The sequence below is a fragment of the Oncorhynchus nerka genome, linkage group LG26 (assembly GCF_034236695.1).
Source record: "Oncorhynchus nerka isolate Pitt River linkage group LG26, Oner_Uvic_2.0, whole genome shotgun sequence".
Lineage (NCBI taxonomy): Eukaryota > Metazoa > Chordata > Actinopteri > Salmoniformes > Salmonidae > Oncorhynchus > Oncorhynchus nerka.
The window spans coordinates 50786774-50812982 of NC_088421.1; the positions used below are offsets into that span (position 1 = coordinate 50786774).

The 26209-nt window shown below is 43.8% G+C and overlaps 1 protein-coding gene and 1 pseudogene across 1 annotated transcript in view; one reads left to right on the forward strand and one right to left on the reverse strand.

Annotated features, from left to right (window-relative positions):
• The first annotated feature begins 4554 nt into the window (after window positions 1-4554).
• Window positions 4555-8040, forward strand: LOC135564912 (NLR family CARD domain-containing protein 3-like; annotated as a pseudogene).
• Window positions 8041-25649: 17609 nt separating this feature from the next.
• The window catches only part of LOC135564816 (NACHT, LRR and PYD domains-containing protein 12-like), a 37485-nt gene continuing 36925 nt past the window's right edge, over window positions 25650-26209 (reverse strand). Inside the window, exon 11 of the mRNA XM_065010886.1 lies at window positions 25650-26190. Within this exon, the coding sequence (XP_064866958.1) occupies window positions 25655-26190 (536 nt within the window). The 3' untranslated portion in view covers window positions 25650-25654. The remainder of the gene's footprint in view (window positions 26191-26209) is intronic.

A 26209-nucleotide genomic window follows, 5' to 3' on the forward strand; every position in this document is an offset into this window, starting at 1 on the left:
TGTCCTGGCGTCGTGAGGAGTTTGTTCCACCATTGGGGGCCAGAGCAGCGAACAGTTTTGACTGGGCTGAGCGGGAACTGTACTTCCTCAGTGGTAGGGAGGCGAGCAGGCCAGAGGTGGATGAACGCAGTGCCCTTGTTTGGGTGTAGGGCCTGATCAGAGCCTGGAGGTACTGAGGTGCCGTTCCCCTCACAGCTCCGTAGGCAAGCACCATGGTCTTGTAGCGGATGCGAGCTTCAACTGGAAGCCAGTGGAGAGAGGGAGGAGCGGGGTGACGTGAGAGAACTTGGGAAGGTTGAACACCAGACGGGCTGCGGCGTTCTGGATGAGTTGTAGGGGTTTAATGGCACAGGCAGGGAGCCCAGCCAACAGCGAGTTGCAGTAATCCAGACGGGAGATGACAAGTGCCTGGATTAGGACCTGCGCCGCTTCCTGTGTGAGGCAGGGTCGTACTCTGCGGATGTTGTAGAGCATGAACCTACAGGAACGGGCCACCGCCTTGATGTTAGTTGAGAACGACAGGGTGTTGTCCAGGATCACGCCAAGGTTCTTAGCGCTCTGGGAGGAGGACACGATGGAGTTGTCAACCGTGATGGCGAGATCATGGAACGGGCAGTTCTTCCCCGGGAGGAAGAGCAGCTCCGTCTTGCCGAGGTTCAGCTTGAGGTGGTGATCCGTCATCCACACTGATATGTCTGCCAGACATGCAGAGATGCGATTCGCCACCTGGTCATTAGAGGGGGGAAAGGAGAAGATTAATTGTGTGTCATCTGCATAGCAATGATAGGAGAGACCATGTGAGGTTATGACCGAGCCAAGTGACTTGGTGTATAGCGAGAATAGGAGAGGGCCTAGAACAGAGCCCTGGGGGACACCAGTGGTGAGAGCGCGTGGTGAGGAGACAGATTCTCGCCACGCCACCTGGTAGGAGCGACCTGTCAGGTAGGACGCAATCCAAGCATGGGCCGCGCCGGAGATGCCCAACTCGGAGACGGTGGAGAGGAGGATCTGATGGTTCACAGTATCGAAGGCAGCCGATAGGTCTAGAAGGATGAGAGCAGAGGAGAGAGAGTTAGCTTTAGCAGTGCAGAGCGCCTCCGTGATACAGAGAAGAGCAGTCTCAGTTGAATGACTAGTCTTGAAACCTGACTGATTTGGATCAAGAAGGTCATTCTGAGAGAGATAGCGGGAGAGCTGGCCAAGGACGGCACGTTCAAGAGTTTTGGAGAGAAAAGAAAGAAGGGATACTGGTCTGTAGTTGTTGACATCGGAGGGATCGAGTGTAGGTTTTTTCAGAAGGGGTGCAACTCTCGCTCTCTTGAAGACGGAAGGGACGTAGCCAGCGGTCAGGGATGAGTTGATGAGCGAGGTGAGGTAAGGGAGAAGGTCACCGGAAATGGTCTGGAGAAGAGAGGAGGGGATAGGGTCAAGCGGGCAGGTTGTTGGGCGGCCGGCCGTCACAAGACGCGAGATTTCATCTGGAGAGAGAGGGGAGAAAGAGGTCAGAGCACAGGGTAGGGCAGTGTGAGCAGAACCAGCGGTGTCGTTTGACTTAGCAAACGAGGATCGGATGTCGTCGACCTTCTTTTCAAAATGGTTGACGAAGTCATCTGCAGAGAGGGAGGGGGGGGGGAGGAGGATTCAGGAGGGAGGAGAAGGTTGCAAAGAGCTTCCTAGGGTTAGAGGCAGATGCTTGGAATTTAGAGTGGTAGAAAGTGGCTTTAGCAGCAGAGAGAGAAGAGGAAAATGTAGAGAGGAGGGAGTGAAAGGATGTCAGGTCCGCAGGGAGGTGAGTTTTCCTCCATTTCCGCTCGGCTGCCCGGAGCCCTGTTCTGTGAGCTCGCAATGAGTCGTCGAGCCACGGAGCGGGAGGGAGGACCGAGCCGGCCTGGAGGATAGGGGACATAGAGAGTCAAAGGATGCAGAATGGAGGAGAGGAGGGTTGAGGAGGCAGAATCAGGAGATAGGTTGGAGAAGGTTTGAGCAGAGGGAAGAGATGATAGGATGGAAGAGGAGAGAGTAGCGGGGGAGAGAGAGCGAAGGTTGGGACGGCGCGATACCATCCGAGTAGGGGCAGTGTGGGAGGTGTTGGATGAGAGCGAGAGGGAAAAGGATACAAGGTAGTGGTCGGAGACTTGGAGGGGAGTTGCAATGAGGTTAGTGGAAGAACAGCATCTAGTAAAGATGAGGTCGAGCGTATTTCCTGCCTTGTGAGTAGGGGGGGGAAGGTGAGAGGGTGAGGTCAAAAGAGGAGAGGAGTGGAAAGAAGGAGGCAGAGAGGAATGAGTCAAATGTAGACGTAGGGAGGTTAAAGTCGCCCAGAACTGTGAGAGGTGAGCCGTCCTCAGGAAAGGAGCTTATCAAGGCATCAAGCTCATTGATGAACTCTCCGAGGGAACCTGGAGGGCGATAAATGATAAGGATGTTAAGCTTGAAAGGGCTGGTAACTGTGACAGCATGGAATTCAAAGGAGGCGATAGACAGATGGGTAAGGATGGAGCAACTGCAGTAGTACTGAATAATGTGTAATTCCTTACGAAAGTATTAATTACTCGGAATTTCAAAATATAAAATCTTCTAGTTAATTTGATCAATTTACATAAAATAACCATTTATAGCATAACAAACAATGAAACTGACAGACACCAAAAGTGATCAAATTAACTAGAAGATTTTATATTTTGGAATTGTGATACAGTGAGTGATACAGTGAGTTATAAGTGAAATAATCTGTCTGTAAACAATTGGGTTTTAATGACTTCCGGAAGTTTACATACACAACAATCGTTTACAGACAGATTATTTCACTTATAATTCACTGTATCACAATTGCAGTGGGTCAAAAGTTTACATACACTAAGTTGACTGTACCTTTAAACAGCTTGGAAAATTCCAGAAAATTATGTCATGGCTTTAGATGCATCTGATAAGCTAATTGACATTATTTGAGTCAGGTGTACCTGTGGATGTAATTCAAGGCCTACCTTTAAACTCAGTGCCTCTTTGCTTGACATCATGGAAAATCTACAGATATCAGCCAACAAATTGTGGACCTCCACAAGTCTGGTTCATCCTTGGGAGCCATTTCCAAATGCCTGAAGGTACCACGTTCATCTGTACAAACAATAGTACAAGTATAAACACCATGGGACCATGCAGCCGCCATAAGGAAGGAGACTTCTGTCTCCTAGAGATGAATGTCGAAAAGTGCAAATCAATTCCAGAACAACAGCATAGGACCTTGTGAAGATGCTGGAGGACACAGGTACAATAGCATCAATATCCACAGTAAAACTTGTCCTATTTCAACATAACCTGAAAGGCTCAGCAAGGAAGAAGCTACTGCTCCAAAACCACCATAAAAAAGCCAGACTACGGTTTGCAACTGCACATGGGGACAAAGATCATACTTTTTGGAGAAATGTCCTCTGGTCTGATGAAACAAAAATAGAACTGTTTGGCCATAATGACCATCATTATGTTTGGAGGAATAAGGGGATGCTTGCAAACCGAAGAACATCATCCCAACTTTGAAGCACGGGGTGGCAGCATCACGTTGTGGGGGTGCTTTGCTGCAGGACAGACTGGTGCACTTCATAAAATAGATGGCATCATGAGGGAGGAAAATTATGTGGATATATTGAAGCAACATCTCTAAACATCAGTCAGGAAGTTAAAGCTTGGTGGCAAATGGGTCTTCCAAACGGACAATTACCCAAAGCATACTTCCAAAGTTGTGGCAAAATGGCTTAAGGACAAAAAGTCAAGGTATTGGAGTGGCCATCACAAAGCCCTGACCTCAATCCTACAGAAAACATGTGGATAGAACTGAAAAAGCGTGTGCAAGGAGACCTACAAACCTGACTCGGTTACACCAGCTCTGTCAGGAGGAATGGGCCAAAATTCACCCAACTTATTGTGGGAAGCTTGTGTAAGGCTACCCGAAACATTTGACCCAAGTTAAACAATTTAAAGACACTGCTACCAAATACTAATTGAGTGTATGTAAACTTATGCCCCACTGAGAATGTGATGAAATAAATAAAAGCTGAAATAAATCATTGTCTATACCATTATTCTGACATTTCACATTCTTAAAATAAAGTGGTGATCTTAACTGACCTAAAACAGGGAATTTTTTACTGGGATTAAATGTCAGAAATGGCAAAAAACTGAGTTTAAATGTATTTGGTATGTCAACTTCCGACTGTACATATATATGGGGTGGGCAGTCTATGTTTGTTTTTCTATGATTTGGGGATTTCTATGTTTCGGCCTAGTATGGTTCTAAATCAGAGGCAGGTGTCATTAGTTGTCTCTGATTGAGAATCATACTTAGGTAGCCTTGGTTTCACTGTGTGTTTGTGGGTGTTTGTTTCCGTGTCTGTGTTTTTCGCCACACGGTACTGTTTCGGGTTTCGGTCGTTTATTGTTTTTTGTATTCAGTTGTTCATGTGTACTATTTCTTATTAAAAGAGCCACGCTGCATATTGGTCCTCCGATCCCTTACATATATATATTTATATATATATAACTTTTTTATTTACCTTTCAAAGCAGAATTACGTTCCCATTGTTCCTCAACTGTAGTGTTTTATTTAATCTCTAATTTTATCCAATGTAAAAAAAACACCATTTCATGTTTTGCAACATAAGACATAATTCAGCCGGTTGGTCACGTTTGGGAGAGGCATTTAAATAGCATTTTGAGGGAAAAAACATGATTCTTTGTCTCTCTGAAATGAAACCATCAAGTGATAGACTTTAAACAAATGCATGTCTTTCATTGAACAACCCAATGCCATGATAGTGAAAAAACACACCAAGATATTTCACAATTTATTTAAAGAATAAAAGCTAATTTACCAACATTTCTGAAAAGTGATATATAGCGTTATGGAATGAAACTCTTATGTTTCCCCATCTGAGCTCAGAGTAGATGAGAGATGTAATGTTTGTCTCTGTTGTGTTGAAGCCCAATCAAGCAGGAGAAACCAGCCTCCCCTGTTCCCAGCTGTGTGTCCATGAAGAGTGACCGGTCTATGGATCCTCCTCTAACCTTTAGAGAGGGATACTTTTCTACTGAACAAAGGTAAGAAGAACTCATGGGTCCTGGTCAGTGAGTTAAACAACACCGTCTCTAGTCATTTCTCCTCTCCCATTTTCCCATTTATTGTTGTTGTTTTCATAATCCATAGGCTCATCCTTTTATCCATTTTCATAGTCCTAAAACAATATTAAACAAAAACAACATTCCCTCGTGTGTGTGTGTGTGCGTGTGTGTGTGTGTGTGTGTGTGTGTGTGTGTGCACTCCCTGGATGAGGAGTGTGGTGGTTAATTTCTTTACTATCAAATGAGGAGAGACACACTTATCACACAAGTCAGAGTTACACTTAAACTAAATCTTTAATAATACGAGCAATAGCCTTGACTTGTCAATGATTCACCATTTATAATTATCCGTTGAGAGTGATAAATCAAAAGCACAAAGGTCTTTTATAGCCAAGATACACCCCTTTCAACATGACGAACAACAGATACATAGAAAGGTTAAGGCTCCAAACTAAACTAAAACTAAAACCATTTCTCCAACGGTAACATGAACTCATGCTCTTTCACCTAAAGACATCATACATCTTCTCTGTCACTTTTATGTCATAGAGGCCCATCATTAGTACACAATAGTTAACAGAATACTCTATTCTGTCGAAAAAAACAAACCCTGACGGGAGATATATGTTTTATGTTTTGTCCACAGAAACCAACAGGAGAGATCAGAGTCAGAGATTCTCAGTGGTCAGTCTTCCCAGAGTCATCAAACAGACCTGGCCTCCATATTCAGTGTATGTGGTCCTGTTATGTACATTTGTTTTTGTTTACCTCAAGTAAAGTTGATCTGTCAATCATTCATTAATGTGTTGATGAGAAAGCATTTAGTCTCTTGCTTAACTTATTTACTTTATTTATTTCAGATGCTTGAAGAGAAAATGATGACATTTGTGAAGAACGAGCTGAAGATGTTCAAGAGGATTCTTAGTCCAGAACTCCCAGAAGGCTTTGAGAGTCAGAAGCAGGATAAGGAAGTGGTGGATTCTGAAGATGAGAAGCAGGAGAGCAGTGCCAGAGAGGGGGCTCTGAAGATCACACTGCACATCCTGAGGAAAATGAACCAGAAGGAGCTTGCTGACACACTGGAGAAATGTAAGATCTGTCTGCCTCATGTTGAATACTGTTTTATAACATTTAAAAGCTGTAGCTAAAGTACAGCTAAAGTAGCTGTGTAACTCAATGATATTGTAGCAGCCTTAACACAACACCTAGTGACCTCATCAAGTAGCAGCAGGGATGTGTTGTGGTGATTCATTTAGAGAGAGAACATTAATAATACCATCAATAATACCAATAATAATATAATCAGTCACACCAGTCTGTAATGCATTATGAAAACATTTACACATTTATACAGTCAGTTTAGATAATACATTATTATAATTTAAAACTTTATAACAGTCCTTCAATACTGTAGACATTAAAACAGACGTAATATTAATATCCTCTGTGTTATTTCTAGATTCAGATGAGCTTGCTGTGATTTGCCAACGTGAACTCAAATCTAATCTAAAGAAGAAGTTTCAATGTGTATTTGAGGGGATCGCTAAACAAGGAAACCCAACACTTCTCAATAAGATCTACACAGAGCTCTACATCACAGAGGGTGGAACAGGAGAGGTCAATAATGAACATGAGCTGAGACAGATTGAGACAACAACCAGGAAACAAGCAAGACCAGAGACTGCAATCAAATGTAACGACATCTTCAAACCCTTAACTGGACAAGACAAACCTATCAGAACTGTGCTGACAAAGGAGTCGCTGGCATTGGAAAAACAGTCTCTGTGCAGAAGTTCATTCTGGACTGGGCTGAAGGAAAAGCAAATCAGGATGTCAATTTGTATTTTCATTTCCTTTTCGGGAGCTGAATTTGATGAAAGAGGACAAACACACTTTCATTGAACTTCTTAATCACTTCTCAATGGAAACCAAACAATCAAGAATCTCCATCTACGACAAGTACAAAGTTCTGTTCATCTTTGATGGTCTGGATGAGTGCCGACTGCCCCTAGACTTCCAGAAGAACAAGATCTGTTGGGACGTCACAGAGTCAACCTCAGTGGATGTTCTGCTGACAAATCTCATCAAGGAAATCTGCTCCCCTCTGCTCTCCTCTGGATAACTACCCGACCTGCAGCAGCCAATAAGATCCCTTCAGGGTGTGTTGACCAGGTGACAGAGGTACGAGGGTTCAATGACCCACAGAAGGAGGAGTACTTCAGGAAGAGATTCAGTGATGAGGACCTGGCCAGCAGAATCATCTCACACATAAAGACATCAAGGAGCCTCCACATCATGTGCCACATTCCAGTCTTCTGTTGGATTTCTGCAACAGTCCTTGAACACATGCTGAAACATAAGAGAGAAGAGATGCCCAAGACTCTGACTGAGATGTACACACACCTTGTGGTGTTTCATACCAAACAGAAGAATGAAAAGTATCTTGGGAAAGAAGAGACAGGTCCACACTGGAATAAAGAGATCATTCTGTCACTGGGAAAACTGGCTTTTCAACAGCTTGTGAAGGGCAATCTGATTTTCTATGAAGAAGACCTGAAAGAGGCTGGCATTGATGTTAATGAAGCCTCAGTGTACTCAGGATTGTGCACACAGCTCTTTAAAGAGGAATGTGGGCTGTACCAGGACAAGGTGTACTGCTTTGTTCATCTGAGCATTCAGGAGTTTCTGGCTGCTGTATATGTGTTCCTCTCATTCATCAACAACAATGAGAATCTAATGGACAAACTGCAATCAACGTCCAGGAACCTTTCTGTGAGGATCAGACAAAGGCGTAAAGTTACTGTCTACAAGAGTGCTGTGGATAAAGCCTTACAAAGTGAGACGGGAAACCTGGACCTTTTCCTCCGCTTCCTTCTGGGCCTCTCACTGGAGTCCAATCAGATATTCATTATAAAATATGTATTATAATATGTGTATAATATTATATTGAAAAACATATTGAATAAATTCATTGATGTTCACATTAGTATAACAATATGACCATACAATTCTAGGAGACGGAAGATGAATCTATATGTTGTTTGGGAGAATAAACTAAATGCATCTACTATTGTCCTTCTACACTACTGGTGTTAAATGAACAGTGTGTTTGTGAAGTCATGATGATCTCTTTGTCAGGCTGTCAGGCTGTGGAGTCACAGAGGAAGGCTGTGCTTCTCTGGTCTCAGCTCTGGAGTCAAACCCCTCACACCTGAGAGAGCTGGATCTGAGTAACAATGACCTGAAGGATTCAGGAGTGAAGCTGCTCTCTGCTGGACTGGGGAATCCCCACTGTAAACTGGAGACTCTGAGGTCAGTATTATCAGATATGAAAGCACTTTATGTATGTAGTTCTCCCATTTGAAAAGTCGTAATTATTCGGTTATATTCACTTATAGTGTATTAAAGTAGTCATACGTTTAGTATTTGGTCCCATATTCCATGCCTGCAGTGATTACATCAAGCTTGTGATTCTACTAACTTGTTGAATTCATTTCCAGTTTGTCTTGGTTGTGTTTGGGATGTTTTTCCTAATAGAAACTGAATGGTGAATAATGTCCTGTCATTTTGGAGTCACTTCACTTGTATTGTCAGTAAGAATAGAAGATGTTTCTGAACACTTCTACATTCATGTGGATGCTACTATGATGATGAATAATCAGGAATGAATCGAGAATAATGATGAATGAGAAAGTTAGAGGTACAAACATCATACCCCCTCTGTTATTGGTAATGGTGAGAGGTTAGCATGTTTTGTTGTAGTCTCTGTTATTGGTCATGGTGAGAGGTTAGCATGTTTTGTTGTAGCCTCTGTTATTGGTAATGGTGAGAGGTTAGCATGTTTTGTTGTAGCCTCTTATTGGTAATGGTGAGAGGTTTGCATGTTTTGTTGTAGTCTCTGTTATTGGTAATGGTGAGAGGTTAGCATGTTTTGTTGTACCCTCTGTTATTGGTAATGGTGAGAGGTTAGCATGTTTTGTTGTAGTCTGTTATTGGTAATGGTGAGAGAGTAGCATGTTTTGTTGTAGCCTCTGTTATTGGTAATGGTGAGAGGTTAGTATGTTTTGTTGTAGTCTCTGTTATTGGTAATGGTGAGAGGTTAGCATGTTTTGTTGTAGTCTGTTATTGGTAATGGTGAGAGGTTAGCATGTTTTGTTGTAGTCTCTGTTATTGGTAATGGTGAGCGGTTAGCATGTTTTGTTGTAGACTCTGTTATTGGTAATGGTGAGAGGTTAGCATGTTTTGTTGTAGTCTGTTATTGGTAATGGTGAGAGGTTAGCATGTTTTGTTGTAGCATCTGTTATTGGTAATGGTGAGAGGTTAGCATGTTTTGTTGTAGTCTCTGTTATTGGTAATGGTGAGAGGTTAGTATGTTTTGTTGTAGCCTCTGTTATTGGTAATGGTGAGAGGTTAGCATGTTTTGTTGTAGACTCTGTTATTGGTAATGGTGAGAGGTTAGCATGTTTTGTTGTAGTCTGTTATTGGTAATGGTGAGAGGTTAGCATGTTGTGTTGTAGCCTCTGTTATTGGTAATGGTGAGAGGTTAGCATGTTTTGTTGTAGCCTCTGTTATTGGTAATGGTGAGAGGTTAGTATGTTTTGTTGGAGCCTCTGTTATTGGTAATGGTGAGAGGTTAGTATGTTTTGTTGTAGCCTCTGTTATTGGTAATGGTGAGAGGTTAGTATGTTTTGTTGTAGCCTCTGTTATTGGTAATGGTGAGAGGTTAGTATGTTTTGTTGGAGCCTCTGTTATTGGTAATGGTGAGAGGTTAGTATGTTTTGTTGGAGCCTCTGTTATTGGTAATGGTGAGAGGTTAGTATGTTAGGTTAGCCTCTGTAACTTTCTCACTCATTATTATTCATGATTCTTTCATGATGTTTCTTAATCATGACATCATCAGGATTAATTTATTATTGTTTAGAAACATGTTATCTACTCTCTTGACTCCAGTCATCATCCACCATTTCAATATTGGGCAAAATATAACCCAAACACAACCAAAACAAACTGCAAATGCAACCAACGAGTTTCAGTCACAGGATTGATGTTGTCATTGCGTTCAAGGAATATCTGACCAAATACTAAACTTTGACTTCTTTAATACACTATAATTGAATTGGTCAGAATACGTATGACTTATTCAAATGGGGGGAATAGATACATAAAGTGATTTAATTTCTAAACAGATATTTTTTTATTTAACTAGGCAAGTCAGTTAAGAACACATTCTTATTTTCAATGACCGCCTGCCTGTTCAGGGGCAGAACGACAGATTTGTAACTTGTCAGCTCGGGATTTGAACTTGCAATCTTTCGGTTACTAGTCCAACTCTCTAACCACTAAAAATAAAAGGTGAAAAAATAAATAAAAGGTGACATTACATCTGTCACTTCATATGGAACATTTGATCGGAAATCCAAACCGTTGGAGAATAGAGACACATTTAAAATGTTACCTTCACTGTCTAAATAGATATGGTGTGGACTGTATACTCAATACAATCTAAATCTGATTCCTCACTGTCTAAATAGATATGGTGTGGACTGTATACTCAATACAATCTAAATCTGATACCTCACTGTCTAAATAGATATGGTGTGGACTGTATACTCAATACAATCTAAATCTGATACCTCACTGTCTAAATAGATATGGTGTGGACTGTATACTCAATACAATCTAAATCTGATACCTCACTGTATAAATAGATATGGTGTGGACTGTATACTCAATACAATCTAAATCTGATACCTCTCTGTCTAAATAGATATGGTGTGGACTGTATACTCAATACAATCTAAATCTGATACCTCACTGTCTAATGCATCTTTCTATCTACAAGCAATACTTGGATAATTTGTCATTATTAATAATGAAACATCCATTTACGTTTATGAATAGATATGGAAGGTTTCAGGACACTGATGTATCTGAATATTTAGAAATAATATACTGCCACTATTTTCAACACCAAAGAATAGTAGTGTGGTTTTAATATGATTTGACTCTTTGCAGGCTGTCAGGCTGTCTAGTCACAGAGGAAGGCTGTGCTTCTCTGGTCTCGGCTCTGAGGTCAAACCCAACCCATTATGTGTGCACTACTAACAGTGTAAGCAGGGAAAGCTAAGTGTAACATTTTAATACAACCTGTCTGTCATTGTATGTCTTCTGTGTTGGCAGACTCTCTGACTGTATACTCAGAGACACATCCTGTAAAGTGTTGGTCTCAGTTCTCAGTTCAAACCCCTCACACCTGAGAGAGCTGGATCTGAGTAACAATGACCTGAAGGATTCAGGAGTGAAGATGCTCTCTGCTGGACTAGGGAATCCCCACTGTAAACTGGAGACTCTGAGGTCAGTATTCCTGTAGTTGATAAACAAGTGATAACTGTTCACCAGATCCACATGTGTTAACCAGACACACATAGTCCACACCATATGTGTTTGGACAGTGAAGCTTACAGTTTTAAATTTGGCGCTCCAGCATTTCGGATTTGAGGTTCCTCTCCAGGTTCCCTCGGAGAGTTCATCAATGAGCTTGATGCCTTGATAAGCTCCTTTCCTGAGGACGGCTCACCTCTCACAGTTCTGGGCGACTTTAACCTCCCCACGTCTACCTTTGACTCATTCCTCTCTGCCTCCTTCTTTCCACTCCTCTCCTCTTTTGACCTCACCCTCTCACCTTCCCCCACTACTCACAAGGCAGGAAATACGCTCGACCTCATCTTTACTAGATGCTGTTCTTCCACTAACCTCATTGCAACTCCCCTCCAAGTCTCCGACCACTACCTTGTATCCTTTTCCCTCTCGCTCTCATCCAACACCTCCCACACTGCCCCTACTCGGATGGTATCGCGCCGTCCCAAACTTCGCTCTCTCTCCCCCGCTACTCTCTCCTCTTCCATCCTATCATCTCTTCCCTCTGCTCAAACCTTCTCCAACCTATCTCCTGATTCTGCCTCCTCAACCCTCCTCTCCTCCCTTTCTGCATCCTTTGACTCTCTATGTCCCCTATCCTCCAGGCCGGCTCGGTCCTCCCTCCCGCTCCGTGGCTCGACGACTCATTGCGAGCTCACAGAACAGGGCTCCGGGCAGCCGAGCGGAAATGTAGGAAAACTCGCCTCCCTGCGGACCTGACATCCTTTCCTCCCTCCTCTCTACATTTTCCTCTTCTCTCTCTGCTGCTAAAGCCACTTTCTACCACTCTAAATTCCAAGCATCTGCCTCTAACCCTAGGAAGCTCTTTGCAACCTTCTCCTCCCTCCTGAATCCTCCTCCCCCCCCCCCTCCTCCCTCTCTGCAGATGACTTCAACCATTTTGAAAAGAAGGTCGACGACATCCGATCCTCGTTTGCTAAGTCAAACGACACCGCTGGTTCTGCTCACACTGCCCTACCCTGTGCTCTGACCTCTTTCTCCCTCTCTCTCCAGATGAAATCTCGCGTCTTGTGACGGCCGGCCGCCCAACAACCTGCCCGCTTGACCCTATCCCTCCTCTCTTCTCCAGACCAATTCCGGAGACCTTCTCCCTACCTCACCTCGCTTATCAACTCATCCCTGACCGCTGGCTACGTCCCTTCCGTCTTCAAGAGAGCGAGAGTTGCACCCCTTCTGAAAAAACCTACACTCGATCCCTCCGATGTCAACAACTACAGACCAGTATCCCTTCGTTCTTTTCTCTCCAAAACTCTTGAACGAGCCGTCCTTGGCCAGCTCTCCCGCTATCTCTCTCAGAATGACCTTCTTGATCCAAATCAGTCAGGTTTCAAGACTAGTCATTCAACTGAGACTGCTCTTCTCTGTATCACGGAGGCGCTCCGCACTGCTAAAGCTAACTCTCTCTCCTCTGCTCTCATCCTTCTAGACCTATCGGCTGCCTTCGATACTGTGAACCTTCAGATCCTCCTCTCCACCCTCTCCGAGTTGGGCATCTCCGGCGCGGCCCACGCTTGGATTGCGTCCTACCTGACAGGTCGCTCCTACCAGGTGGCGTGGCGAGAATCCATCTCCACACCACGTGCTCTCACCACTGGTGTCCCCCAGGGCTCTGTTCTAGGCCCTCTCCTATTCTCGCTATACACCAAGTCACTTGGCTCTGTCATAACCTCACATGGTCTCTCCTATCATTGCTATGCAGACGACACACAATTAATCTTCTCCTTTCCCCCTTCTGATGACCAGGTGGTGAATCGCATCTCTGCATGTCTGGCAGACATATCAGTGTGGATGACGGATCACCACCTCAAGCTGAACCTCGGCAAGACGGAGCTGCTCTTCCTCCCGGGGAAGGACTGCCCGTTCCATGATCTTGCCATCACGGTTGACAACTCCATTGTGTCCTCCTCCCAGAGCGCTAAGAACCTTGGCGTGATCCTGGACAACACCCTGTCGTTCTCAACTAACATCAAGGCGGTGGCCCGTTCCTGTAGGTTCATGCTCTACAACATCCGCAGAGTACGACCCTGCCTCACACAGGAAGCGGCGCAGGTCCTAATCCAGGCACTCGTCATCTCCCGTCTGGATTACTGCAACTCGCTGTTGGCTGGGCTCCCTGCCTGTGCCATTAAACCCCTACAACTCATCCAGAACGCCTCAGCCCGTCTGGTGTTTAACCTTCCCAAGTTCTCTCACGTCACCCCGCTCCTCCGCTCTCTCCACTGGCTTCCAGTTGAAGCTCGCATCCGCTACAAGACCATGGTGCTTGCCTACGGAGCTGTGAGGGGAACGGCACCTCAGTACCTCCAGGCTCTGATCAGGCCCTACACCCAAACAAGGGCACTGCGTTCATCCACCTCTGGCCTGCTCGCCTCCCTACCACTGCTCTGGCCCCCCAATGGTGGAACAAACTCCCTCACGACGCCAGGACAGCGGAGTCAATCACCACCTTCCGGAGACACCTGAAACCCCACCTCTTTAAGGAATACCTAGGATAGGATAAAGTAATCCTTCTCACCCCCCCTTAAAAGACCTAGATGCACTATTGTAAAGTGGCTGTTCCACTGGATGTCATAAGGTGAAAGCACCAATTTGTAAGTCGCTCTGGATAAGAGCGTCTGCTAAATGACTTAAATGTAAAATGTAAATGTAGTGTGTCATATATGTGCGCTAGCAAGTTGGAATTAACTTTTGAACCTGCTTTGTCCTGGTCGAGAGTAGGAGATACATTTTATAACCTATGACGTCATATTTGATGTATAAACTGTTGTACAGGGTTCTATGAGCAGCGCTCTCGAGAATAAATACTTTTGGCTAATTTTGGTAGACTGGTCTCTGTCTATTTTATGCAAATAAGGATCTTACAAATTCTTAGAAACAGACAGAATGATTTTAATTGAATTGGTTAATGAACACATATAGGAAATGTTAAATTCCTTTTACAATTTGGTCCTTCGAGCGGATTTCCAAAAATCTGTCCCTGTCGTCCGAAGGTAGCATGCCGAAAACCGTGCACGGGCGGGTCGTTGACCTGTAAATTAAAGACCTGGCCCCTGAATGGGGTTCAAAGAACAGGCCGGTATAATATCTAAGGCCGACAGAGACAGTGACGGAATGAATGAACTAATGAACATTGCTTTTCCCAGTCTTCAAGATGACGGTAAATGGTCTTTATTCTCGAATTTGTGGGGATTTAAAATATCTTTGATTTGATCTAAAAATGTTTAGAATTCATCAATAATAGGAGCTTCATTATTCCTAACAGATAAACAGGTGTCACGTTCTGACCTCAGTTCCTTTGTTTTGTCTTTGTTTTAGTATGGTCAGGGCGTGCGTTGGGGTGGGCAGTCTATGTTCTTTTTTCTATGATTTGGGATTTCTGTGTTTGGCCTGGAATGGTTCTCAATCAGAGGCAGCTGTCAATCGTTGTCCCTGATTGAGAACCATACTTAGGTAGCCTGTTTTCACCCTTGAGTTGTGGGTGATTATTTTCTGTTCAGTTTGATTCATTAAATATTTACATCATGAACATATACCATGCTGCATTTTGGTCCTCCTCTTCTTCCACCCACGACGAGCTTGACAACAGGGTTTTTTATGACCAATATATACAGTTGTAGCAGGTCCGCGTTGACCTGAGGTAAGGTGAGCTACCATAAATAAAACTAAACTAGGGTGACGTGAGAGAACTTGGGAAGGTTGAACACCAGACGGGCTGCGGCGTTCTGGATGAGTTGTAGGGGTTTAATGGCACAGGCAGGGAGCCCAGCCAACAGCGAGTTGCAGTAATCCAGACGGGAGATGACAAGTGCCTGGATTAGGACCTGCGCCGCTTCCTGTGTGAGGCAGGGTCGTACTCTGCGGATGTTGTAGAGCATGAACCTACAGGAACGGGCCACCGCCTTGATGTTATTTGAGAACGACAGGGTGTTGTCCAGGATCACGCCAAGGTTCTTAGCGCTCTGGGACGAGGACACAATGGAGTTGTCAACCGTGATGGCGAGATCATGGAACGGGCAGTCCTTCCCCGGGAGGAAGAGCAGCTCCGTCTTGCCGAGGTTCAGCTTGAGGTGATGATCCGTCATCCACACTGATATGTCTGCCAGACATGCAGAGATGCGATTCGCCACCTGGTCGTCAGAAGGGGGAAAGGAGAAGACACTATACCTGGATTAACTCCTGAAGTCTCACCATAGTTTATTTCCACTTAGCAGACAGTTCCAGATACGGAAAACCTGGAGAGGCTCTCGCTGTCTTATGTAATCACCACAGAGTTATAGCTGAGTCGGTTCAAACATAGGTTAATGACCCTCTTTGCTTACTTTAGACCCACACACATTCCTCCTTCCACAAAGGTTATCATTTCCAATTACCCCTTATCAAAATCAAATCAAATCAAATGTATTTATATAGCCCTTCGTACATCAGCTGATATCTCAAAGTGCTGTACAGAAACCCAGCCTAAAACCCCAAACAGCAAGCAATGCAGGTGTAGAAGCACGGTGGCTAGGAAAAACTCCCTAGAAAGGCCAAAACCTAGGAAGAAACCTAGAGAGGAACCAGGCTATGTGGGGTGGCCAGTCCTCTTCTGGCTGTGCCGGGTGGAGATTATAACAGAACATGGCCAAGATGTTCAAATGTTCATAAATGACCAGCATGGTCGAATAATAATAAGGCAGAACAGTTGAAACTGGAGCAGCAGCATGGCCAGGTCGACTGGGGACAGCAAGGAGTCATCACGTCAGGTAGTCCTGGGGCATGGTCCTAGGGCTCAGGTCAGTTGAAACTGGAACAGCAGCATGGCCAGGTGGACTGGGGACAGCAAGGAGTCATCATGTCAGGTAGTCCTGGGACATGGTCCTAGGGCTCAGGTCCTCCGAGAGAGAGAAAGAAAGAAAGAGAGAAGGAGAGAATTAGAGAACGCACACTTAGATTCACACAGGACACCGAATAGGACAGGAGAAGTACTCCAGATATAACAAACTGGCCCCAGCCCCCCGACACATAAACTACTGCAGCATAAATACTGGAGGCTGAGACAGGAGGGTTCAGGAGACACTGTGGCCCCATCCGAGGACACCCCCGGACAGGGCCAAACAGGAAGGATATAACCCCACCCACTTTGCCAAAGCATAGCCCCCACACCACTAGAGGGATATCTTCAACCACCAACTTACCATCCTGAGACAAGGCTGAGTATAGCCCACAAAGATCTCCGCCACGGCACTACCTAAGGGGCGCCAACCCAGACAGGATGACCACAACAGTGAATCAACCCACTCAGGTGATGCACCCCTCCAGGGACGGCATGAGAGAGCCCCAGTAAGCCAGTGACTCAGCCCCTGTAATAGGGTTAGAGGCAGAGAATCCCAGTGGAAAGAGGGGAACCGGCCAGGCAGAGACAGCAAGGGCGGTTCTTTGCTCCAGAGCCTTTCCGTTCACCTTCCCACTTCTGGGCCAGACTACACTCAATCATATGACCCACTGAAGAGATGAGTCTTCAGTAAAGACTTAAAGGTTGAGACCGAGTTTGCGTCTCTGACATGGGTAGGCAGACCGTTCCATAAAAATGGAGCTCTATAGGAGAAAGCCCTGCCTCCAGCTGTTTGCTTAGAAATTCTAGGGACAATTAGGAGGCCTGCGTCATTTTTCTCAACTAACATCAAGGCGGTGGCCCGTTCCTGTAGGTTCATGCTCTACAACATCCGCAGAGTACGACCCTGCCTCACACAGGAAGCGGCGCAGGTCCTAATCCAGGCACTTGTCATCTCCCGTCTGGATTACTGCAACTCGCTGTTGGCTGGGCTCCCTGCCTGTGCCATTAAACCCCTACAACTCATCCAGAACGCCGCAGCCCGTCTGGTGTTCAACCTTCCCAAGTTCTCTCACGTCACCCCGCTCCTCCGCTCCCTCCACTGGCTTCCAGTTGAAGCTCGCATCCGCTACAAGACCATGGTGCTTGCCTACGGAGCTGTGAGGGGAACGGCACCTCAGTACCTCCAGGCTCTGATCAGGCCCTACACCCAAACAAGGGCACTGCGTTCATCCACCTCTGGCCTGCTCGCCTCCCTACCACTGAGGAAGTACAGTTCCCGCTCAGCCCAGTCAAAACTGTTCGCTGCTCTGGCCCCCCAATGGTGGAACAAACTCCCTCACGACGCCAGGACAGCGGAGTCAATCACCACCTTCCGGAGACACCTGAAACCCCACCTCTTTAAGGAATACCTAGGATAGGATAAAGTAATCCCTCTCACCCCCCCTCCCCCTGAAAAGATTTAGATGCACTACTGTTCCACTGGAGGTCATAAGGTGAATGCACCAATTTGTAAGTCGCTCTGGATAAGAGCGTCTGCTAAATGACTTAAATGTAAATGTATGTAATGTGACCGTAGCGTACGTGTAGGTATGTACGGCAGGACCAAATCAGAGAGATAGGTAGGAGCAAGCCCATGTAATGCTTTGTAGGTTAGCAGTAAAACCTTGAAATCAGCCCTTGCTTTGACAGGAAGCCAGTGTAGAGAGGCTAGCACTGGAGTAATATGATCAAATTTTTTGGTTCTAGTCAGGATTCTAGCAGCCGTATTTAGCACTAACTGAAGTTTATTTAGTGCTTTATCCGGGTAGCCGGAAAATAGAGCATTGCAGTAGTCTAACCTATAAGTGACAAAAGCATGGATGAATTTTTCTGCATCATTTTTGGACAGAAAGTTTATGATTTTTGCAATGTTACGTAGATGGAAAAAAGCTGTCCTCCAAATGGTCTTGATATGTTCTTCAAAAGAGAGCTCAGGGTCCAGAGTAACGCCGAGGTCCTTCACAGTTTTATTTGAGACGACTGTACAACCATTAAGATTAATTGTCAGATTCAACAGAAGATCTCTTTGTTTCTTGGGACCTAGAACAAGCATCTCTGTTTTGTCCGAGTTTAATAGTAGAAAGTTTGCAGCCATCCACTTCCTTATGTCTGAAACACATGCTTCTAGCGAGGGCAATTTTGGGGCTTCACCATGTTTCATTGAAATGTACAGCTGTGTGTCATCCGCATAGCAGTGAAAGTTAACATTATGTTTTCGAATAACATCCCCAAGAGGTAAAATATATAGTGAAAACAATAGTGGTCCTAAAACGGAGCCTTGAGGAACACCGAAATTTACAGTTGATTTGTCAGAGGACAAACCATTCACAGAGACAAACTGATATCTTTCCGACAGATAATATCTAAACCAGGCCAGAACATGTCCGTGTAGACCAATTTGGGTTTCCAATCTCTCCAAAAGAATGTGGTGATCGATGGTATCAAAAGCAGCACTAAGGTCTAGGAGCACGAGGACAGATGCAGAGCCTCGGTCCGATGCCATTAAAATGTCATTTACCACCTTCACAAGTGCCGTCTCAGTGCTATGATGGGGTCTAAAACCAGACTGAAGCATTTCGTATACATTGTTTGTCTTCAGGAAGGCAGTGAGTTGCTGCGCAACAGCCTTCTCTAAAATTTTTGAGAGGAATGGAAGATTCGATATAGGCCGATAGTTTTTTATATTTTCTGGGTCAAGGTTTGGCTTTTTCAAGAGAGCTTTATTACTGCCACTTTTAGTGAGCTTGGTACACATCCAGTGGATAGAGAGCCGTTTATTATGTTCAACATAGGAGGCCAAGCACAGGAAGCAGCTCTTTCAGTAGTTTAGTTGGAATAGGGTCCAGTATGCAGCTTGAAGGTTTAGAGGCCATGATTATTTTCATCATTGTGTCAAGAGATATAGTACTAAAACACTTGAGCGTCTCTCTTGATCCTAGGTCCTGGCAGAGTTGTGCAGACTCAGGACAACTGAGGTTTGGAGGAATACGCAGGTTTAAAGAGGAGTCCGTAATTTGCTTTCTAATAATCATAATCTTTTCCTCAAAGAAGTTCATGAATTTATCACTGCTAAAGTGAAAGTCATCCTCTCTTGGGAATGCTGCTTTTAGTTAGCTTTGCGATAGTATCAAAAGGAATTTCGGATTGTTCTTATTTTCCTCAATTAAGTTAGAAAATAGGATGATCGAGCAGCAGTAAGGGCTCTTCGGTACTGCACGGTACCGTCCTTCCAAGCTAGTCGGAAGACTTCCAGTTTGGTGTGGCGCCATTTCCGTTCCAATTTTCTGGAAGCTTGCTTCAGAGCTCGGGTATTTTCTGTGTACCAGGGAGCTAGTTTTTATGAGAATTTTTTTAGTTTTTAGGGGTGCAACTGCATCTAGGGTATTGCGCAAGGTTAAATTGAGATCCTCAGTTAGGTGGTTAACTGATTTTCGTCCTCTGGCGTCCTTGGGTAGGCAGAGGGAGTCTGGAAGGGCATCAAGGAATCTTTGTGTTGTCTGTGAATTTATAGCGACTTTTGATGTTCCTTGGTTGGGGTCTGAGCAGATTATTTGTTGCAATTGCAAACGTAATAAAATGGTGGTCCGATAGTCCAGGATTATGAGGAAAACATTAAGATCCACAACATTTATTCCATGGGACAAAACTAGGTCCAGCGTATGACTGTGACAGTGAGTGGGTCCAGAGACATGTTGGACAAAACCCACTGAGTTGATGATGGCTCCGAAAGCCTTTTGGAGTGGGTCTGTGGACTTTTCCATGTGAATATTAAAGTCACCAAAGATTAGAATATTATCTGCTATGACTACAAGGTCCGATAGGAATTCAGGGAACTCAGTGAGAAACGCTGTATATGGCCCAGGAGGCCTGTAAACAGTAGCTATAAAAAGTGATTGAGTAGGCTGCATAGATTTCATGACTAGAAGCTCAAAAGACGAAAACGTCATTTTTTTTTTTGTAAATTGAAATTTGCTATCGTAAATGTTAGCAACACCTCCGCCTTTGCAGGATGCACGGGGGATATGGTCACTAATGTAGCCAGGAGGTGAGGCCTCATTTAAAACAGTAAATTCATCAGGCTTAAGCCATATTTCAGTCAGGCCAATCACATCAAGATTATGATCAGTGATTAGTTCATTGACTATAATTGCCTTTGAAGTAAGGGATCTAACATTAAGTAGCCCTATTTTGAGATGTGAGGTATCATGATCTCTTTCAGTAATGACAGGAATGGAGGTGGTCTTTATCCTAGTGAGATTGCTAAGGCGAACACCGCCATGTTTAGTTTTGCCCAACCTAGGTCGAGGCACAGACACGGTCTCAATGGTGATAGCTGAGCTGACTACACTGACTGTGCTAGTGGCAGACTCCACTATGCTGGCAGGCTGGCTAACAGCCTGCTGCCTGGCCTGCACCCTATTTCATTGTGGAGCTAGAGGAGTTAGAGCACTGTCTATGTTGGTAGATAAGATGAGAGCACCCCTCCAGCTAGGATGGAGTCCGTCACTCCTCAGCAGGTCAGGCTTGGTCCTGTTTGTGGGTGAGTCCCTGCTACATAACCTCTTTCTTATGAACTAACATTATTAATCAGATATTGTAAAACAGGGTAGAGTTTAATTAATTATAGTCATTTTTAAATGTAAATATTGTTTAGTCATTATTCATAAAATTCCTAACAACCTTAATGACCAAACAATTCATACTGACATATCAAACACTGGAAACATTAATGTTATACAAGAATAAACCAAAACAATACATGTATTCACATTCAATTACTCATCAATGACTGTTCTAGGCCTTCATCAGAATTATAACTCTTCTCATCAGTCTAAACATTAAAACAAAAAAACATCTAAATTCCCTAAACATCAAAAATGGTCTCATCCAACATAGGCTCCTCGTATGTAAAGGATCCAGATTATTCTACTATATCTGGGGCCATGTATTCATCATTCCACTGGTCAGAGCTTGGAATTGGTTCGTACTTCACCATTGTGTCATCGATTTCTCCAGAGTCCTGTAAATGAGAACCTTTCCCACAGCATTCACACAAAACTAACACAGTCACATAGGTGAAGGTTACCCAAAACACAGTGATCATTACGTTTATTCATTTCCCAAACACACTACCAAACCAATTTATTAGAGCATTATCTATCCCAGAGTTCTCTGCCAAGGCCTTGGTCACTGATCTGTCTGGAGCTGTGTCATCGGGGTTGAAATTACAACAATCTGCTCCGAACCTCATACACCCCCCACCCTTTTCAGCCATTAATATGTCCAAGGCGATTCTATTCTGCCAAGACATTAGGCTGATCGCTTCGATCTGTTCTGCTAACCCTTTTATTGCATCTCTGGTATAATTGATGAAGCGCTGTTGATTATAATAAATATAATTAATCCAGTCCCCATTCTTATTGAGAGTGGACCAGCAGAAAATACATGACTCTTATCCTGATGTCTTGCTTTGAACTCATCTGGCATACCCCCCCCCCCCCCTCATTGTCTTGTCGGTTGTAACATTCTCTGTCCTATTGTCCTTACTTCCCCTACGTCCCATCCTTGTGTGATGTAGCGAGCCATGCAATAATAATGTCCTTCTGTAGCTGTGAAAGAGGGAAATCTGAATGTGATGAGCACATGGGGATACAGATAATGCAACTGTCATTGTCTGGTTTCCCTCACTTTATGAACAGCTTTACCATACAGGCCATTCCCTTGGGTGAATCAATTCCATCAAATGGAGAGGGAATGGTTATCAACTGAGGTTTGCTGTGGCGCAGGCCTAACATTCTTCTTTCGTTACTGATCTGGCTTTATAGTCAATCCATTCTAAATCCATTCTAAAATTAGGTTAGAATCCCCATAACCCAGTTTCCACCTCAATCACCTCCTTGAGATTTTTTCGTCTGAACTACCCAGTAAGGGTTTCAGTTGAGTCTGGAAAACTCCACACTCAGTATCTGCTTTGTCAGGGAGACTCTGCTTTATTCTGGCTGACTATAGAGCAATCATCTGCTCTACCTTCTTCTATCCGGAATGGCACTAGGTTATCAACTGAAACCCTTACTTTCACTACACTCCATCTTCTTCCACACTGGGTATGTAGATGTATGTAACCGTCTCTCTCGGTGTGAGCTATAACCTGTTTCCATGAGCTACGCAGGGACTTGCACAGATATCTTCCATAATGGCTCATAGTCCTAGACTGCCAAGGAACCCATTTGGTCTACATAGAACTCCACTGAGACATCCTTCCCAATCTCACCCTCCCTTCCTTACTATTCAGTTCTAGTGTCCTTTTGAGATGCTATGGTAATATCAAATTCCCCTCGTCTAGCACATGAGTCAAGTTACCCTCTTTGACCTTCTCGGTTTCATGGTCTATCAGGTATATGGCTCCCACGATCAGACAGCTCAGGACGGCCACCCTCTCCCAGAGAACATATCATCAGTCAGAGGCCAAGCCATACTTTCACTTCTATGACACTTCTATGAATGCTCACAGTGGGGAAAGGTCAGGTATAAGGGCATCTTCAGTAGAGAGTTTAACCCCCGAACCCTGTTGGTTACGGTTCTGCTCCTACCCCTGTGATTGTTCGACAGTGTCAATGTCTTACCCTCTTACAATGTGTGATATGCACCCATTTAGCTCTTTCAGCTATCCTCACTGCGAAGGCTGTCACCAGGAGTACTTGGTATGGCCCCTCCCAACAGGGCTGCATCCTGTCTATTCTCCTCGGGGACTGGATTGAGTGAATCACCTTCTCCTGTAATTCACCTGTAGTGCATAAAATCTTGGACATACAGGTTTGGTTAACACACAGTTTCTCATTTGTTCTATCTGATTATATCTTTAACTTCTATGCCTACTTGTTAGCTAGAATTGTTTTATTTTTTATTAGTTTATTATCCAATAGGCCACCTATTAGTTTATTATCCAATAGGCCACCTATTAGTTTATTATCCAATAGGCCACCTCCTATCCTAGACCACAACTTACTCACAATTTACCCATCCCCCCTTTGATACCTGGCTCTGCCCAGGTAACAACCTTGCCTGCTCTAAACAATGATTTAGGTAAGATTAGTAAATGATCCTTCTGTTCTGACATTATCATATAGGAGCGCCCCTTTCATTCTCCACATGTCCAATGCTCCCTTGGGCGTCCATTCATGTCTATCCTATCCTGTATCAATTCTCTGTCAAGTGTCTTATCTATTTTAAGAGGTATCTGTGCTGCTTATATATGTTCTTAAATATTTACAGTGGGGCAAAAAAGTATTTAGTCAGCCACCAATTGTGCAAGTTCTCCCACTTAAAAAGATGAGAGGCCTGTAATTTTAACCATAGGTACACTTCAACTATGACAGACAAAATTAGGAAAAAAATCCAGAAAATCACATTGTAGGATTTTTAATGAATTTATTTTCAAATTATGGTGGAAAATAAGTATTTGGTCACATACAAACAAGCAAGATTTCTGGCTCTCACAGACCTGTAACTTCTTTAAGCGTCTCACTGTTTGGCTTTATCTAAAATCATGGATTTGAGAAAAAACATATCTATGGTGGCAAACTCAAAAGTCCTTACATAACCATAATCAACCTATAAATAATCTTAAATCACCACAGATGTCATATATCCCTGTCAACTTTAATACTTATTTAAATAAAGTCTTCTAATGGTCAAATAAAGCCAAAACGAATGCTAACCATGTCATATCTCTTTTCTGTGCAAATGAAATCTCTCCGTTGGGAATCCACTGTATTTAATCTAACAATAACATGAATTAACCTTAAAATCAGTCTCATCAATAATGTAATATATGTTGCATAGTGTGGGATATCTTATCTACAGTAATTTATCACCTCTATTTATTCTCAATGATAAATATAAGAACTGAAACATATTTATTTTCATTAATAATTTTAATTATTATCCTGCCCTATTGGCTTAAACTGTGTCCTGTCCAAACCTCAATGTACCATATCTTCCCCTATTTATTATCGATGATAAATAGGATTTCTGTTCCTGTTGTATCTACTAAATCAATAGTAGCCAATTCGAAACCTTCACAGCCAATGTTTAAAACAGAATCCTGAACCTCTTCCTCTTTCTCACTAGAGTTTATTCCCCCGCTCCTCATAATTTGTCCTGCCTCAATTCCACTTTCTCCTCTGTGGTTCAAACTATAATTATGTCCAAGAGCTATAAACTCCATTATAATTAATTTACCAGTATCACTAATGACCACAAATTCATTATCCAAATGGCCCTCCCCTGAGGCTGATCATTTCACAAGGGGAAGCCATGATAGAGGTCAAAGGTTATACCACCCTTTTACAGTTTGTTGTTCCATCCTATATTAAACATATGAATTGTTGTTATCTTATGGAAACATAACTGATTATTCTACATCATATCAGCATCAACATACAGTTTATCACAAAATGGTCCTCACGTGGCCAAGACCGGTTTAACTTTAAACTGTTTTCTGAATTAACATGCTTTTTCTTGTTTTCAATTATGTTTTATTATGAAAAGCACAATATATCCTTGTATACATGCACAACTATGGAGCGTATGTCCATATATAATTGTATAATTTGTTATTTGTTAAAAAACATAGAACAAATGATCACATTGGTATTTTAACGGTGTTATTGTAAGAGTTTAAATGTTTAAACAGAGGATCCATCTAAAACAGTATAATGTTACATTAACGTCAACTCATAACGTCATGGGAGTCTAGTGGAAAGACTGCATGCTGTTTTGGGTGTGTGTGTCCAGTAGGTGTGTGTGTGTCCAGGGTGTGTGTGTGTGTGTGTCCACTGTGTGTGTGTCCAGTGTGTGAGTGTGTGTGTCCAGTGTGTGAGTGTGTGTGTCCAGTGTGTGAGTGTGTGTGTCCAGTGTGTGTGTCTGTGTGTCCAGTTTGTGTGTGTGTGTGTGTCCAGTGTGTGTGTCTGTGTGTGTGTCCAGTGTGTGTGTCTGTGTGTCCAGTTTGTGTGTGTGTGTGTGTGTGTGTGTCCAGTGTGTGTGTCTGTGTGTGACCAGTGTGTGTGTGTGTTCTGTGTGTGTGTCCAGCGTGTGTGTGTATCCTGTGTGTGTGTGTGTTTATGTCATGTGTGTGTGTCAGTGTGTGTTTGTTTGCGTCAGTGTGTGTGTGTGTCAGTGTGTGTTTGTTTGCGTCAGTGTGTGTGTGTGTGTGTGTGTGTGTGAGTCAGGTGTGTGGCCAGTGTGTGTGTGTCAGGTTATTATTTTCAGGGACACTGAGGAGTCATCCCACCAAAGCCTAAACCCTGGATAGAGGGGCTCAGTGAACGTGGAGGTGAATGTGATCAGGTGGGTCAGTGTGTCAGAGGAGGCTCTATAGAAGGACAGAGTGCCGGCTGGCCAGTCCAGATACACTCCTACTCTGTGGGAGCTGGAGGAGGGGACGTCTATGGTAGTGTGATTATTATTGTGCCAGGCAGAGTAACTGATGTCAGAGCAGAACAGACTCCAGGACTTGTCATTGTATCCAAGACAACAGTCATTAACCTCTCCTCTCCTGTTGATTCCTTTATATGCCACTCCTATAACAGCCCCCCCACTCCACTCTACCTCCCAGTAACAGAGCCCAGTCAGACCCTCTCTACACAGCACCTGTCTACAGTACTCAAATCTATCTGGGTGATCAGGATACGGCTGCTCCTCTGTCCTCCATGTCACCTTTCTGTTCTCCTCAGACAGAGAGAGGTGTCTGTTTACTGTGTTTGGGTTCAGTGTGAGATCACAGACATCTGATGGATGAAGCCAGAC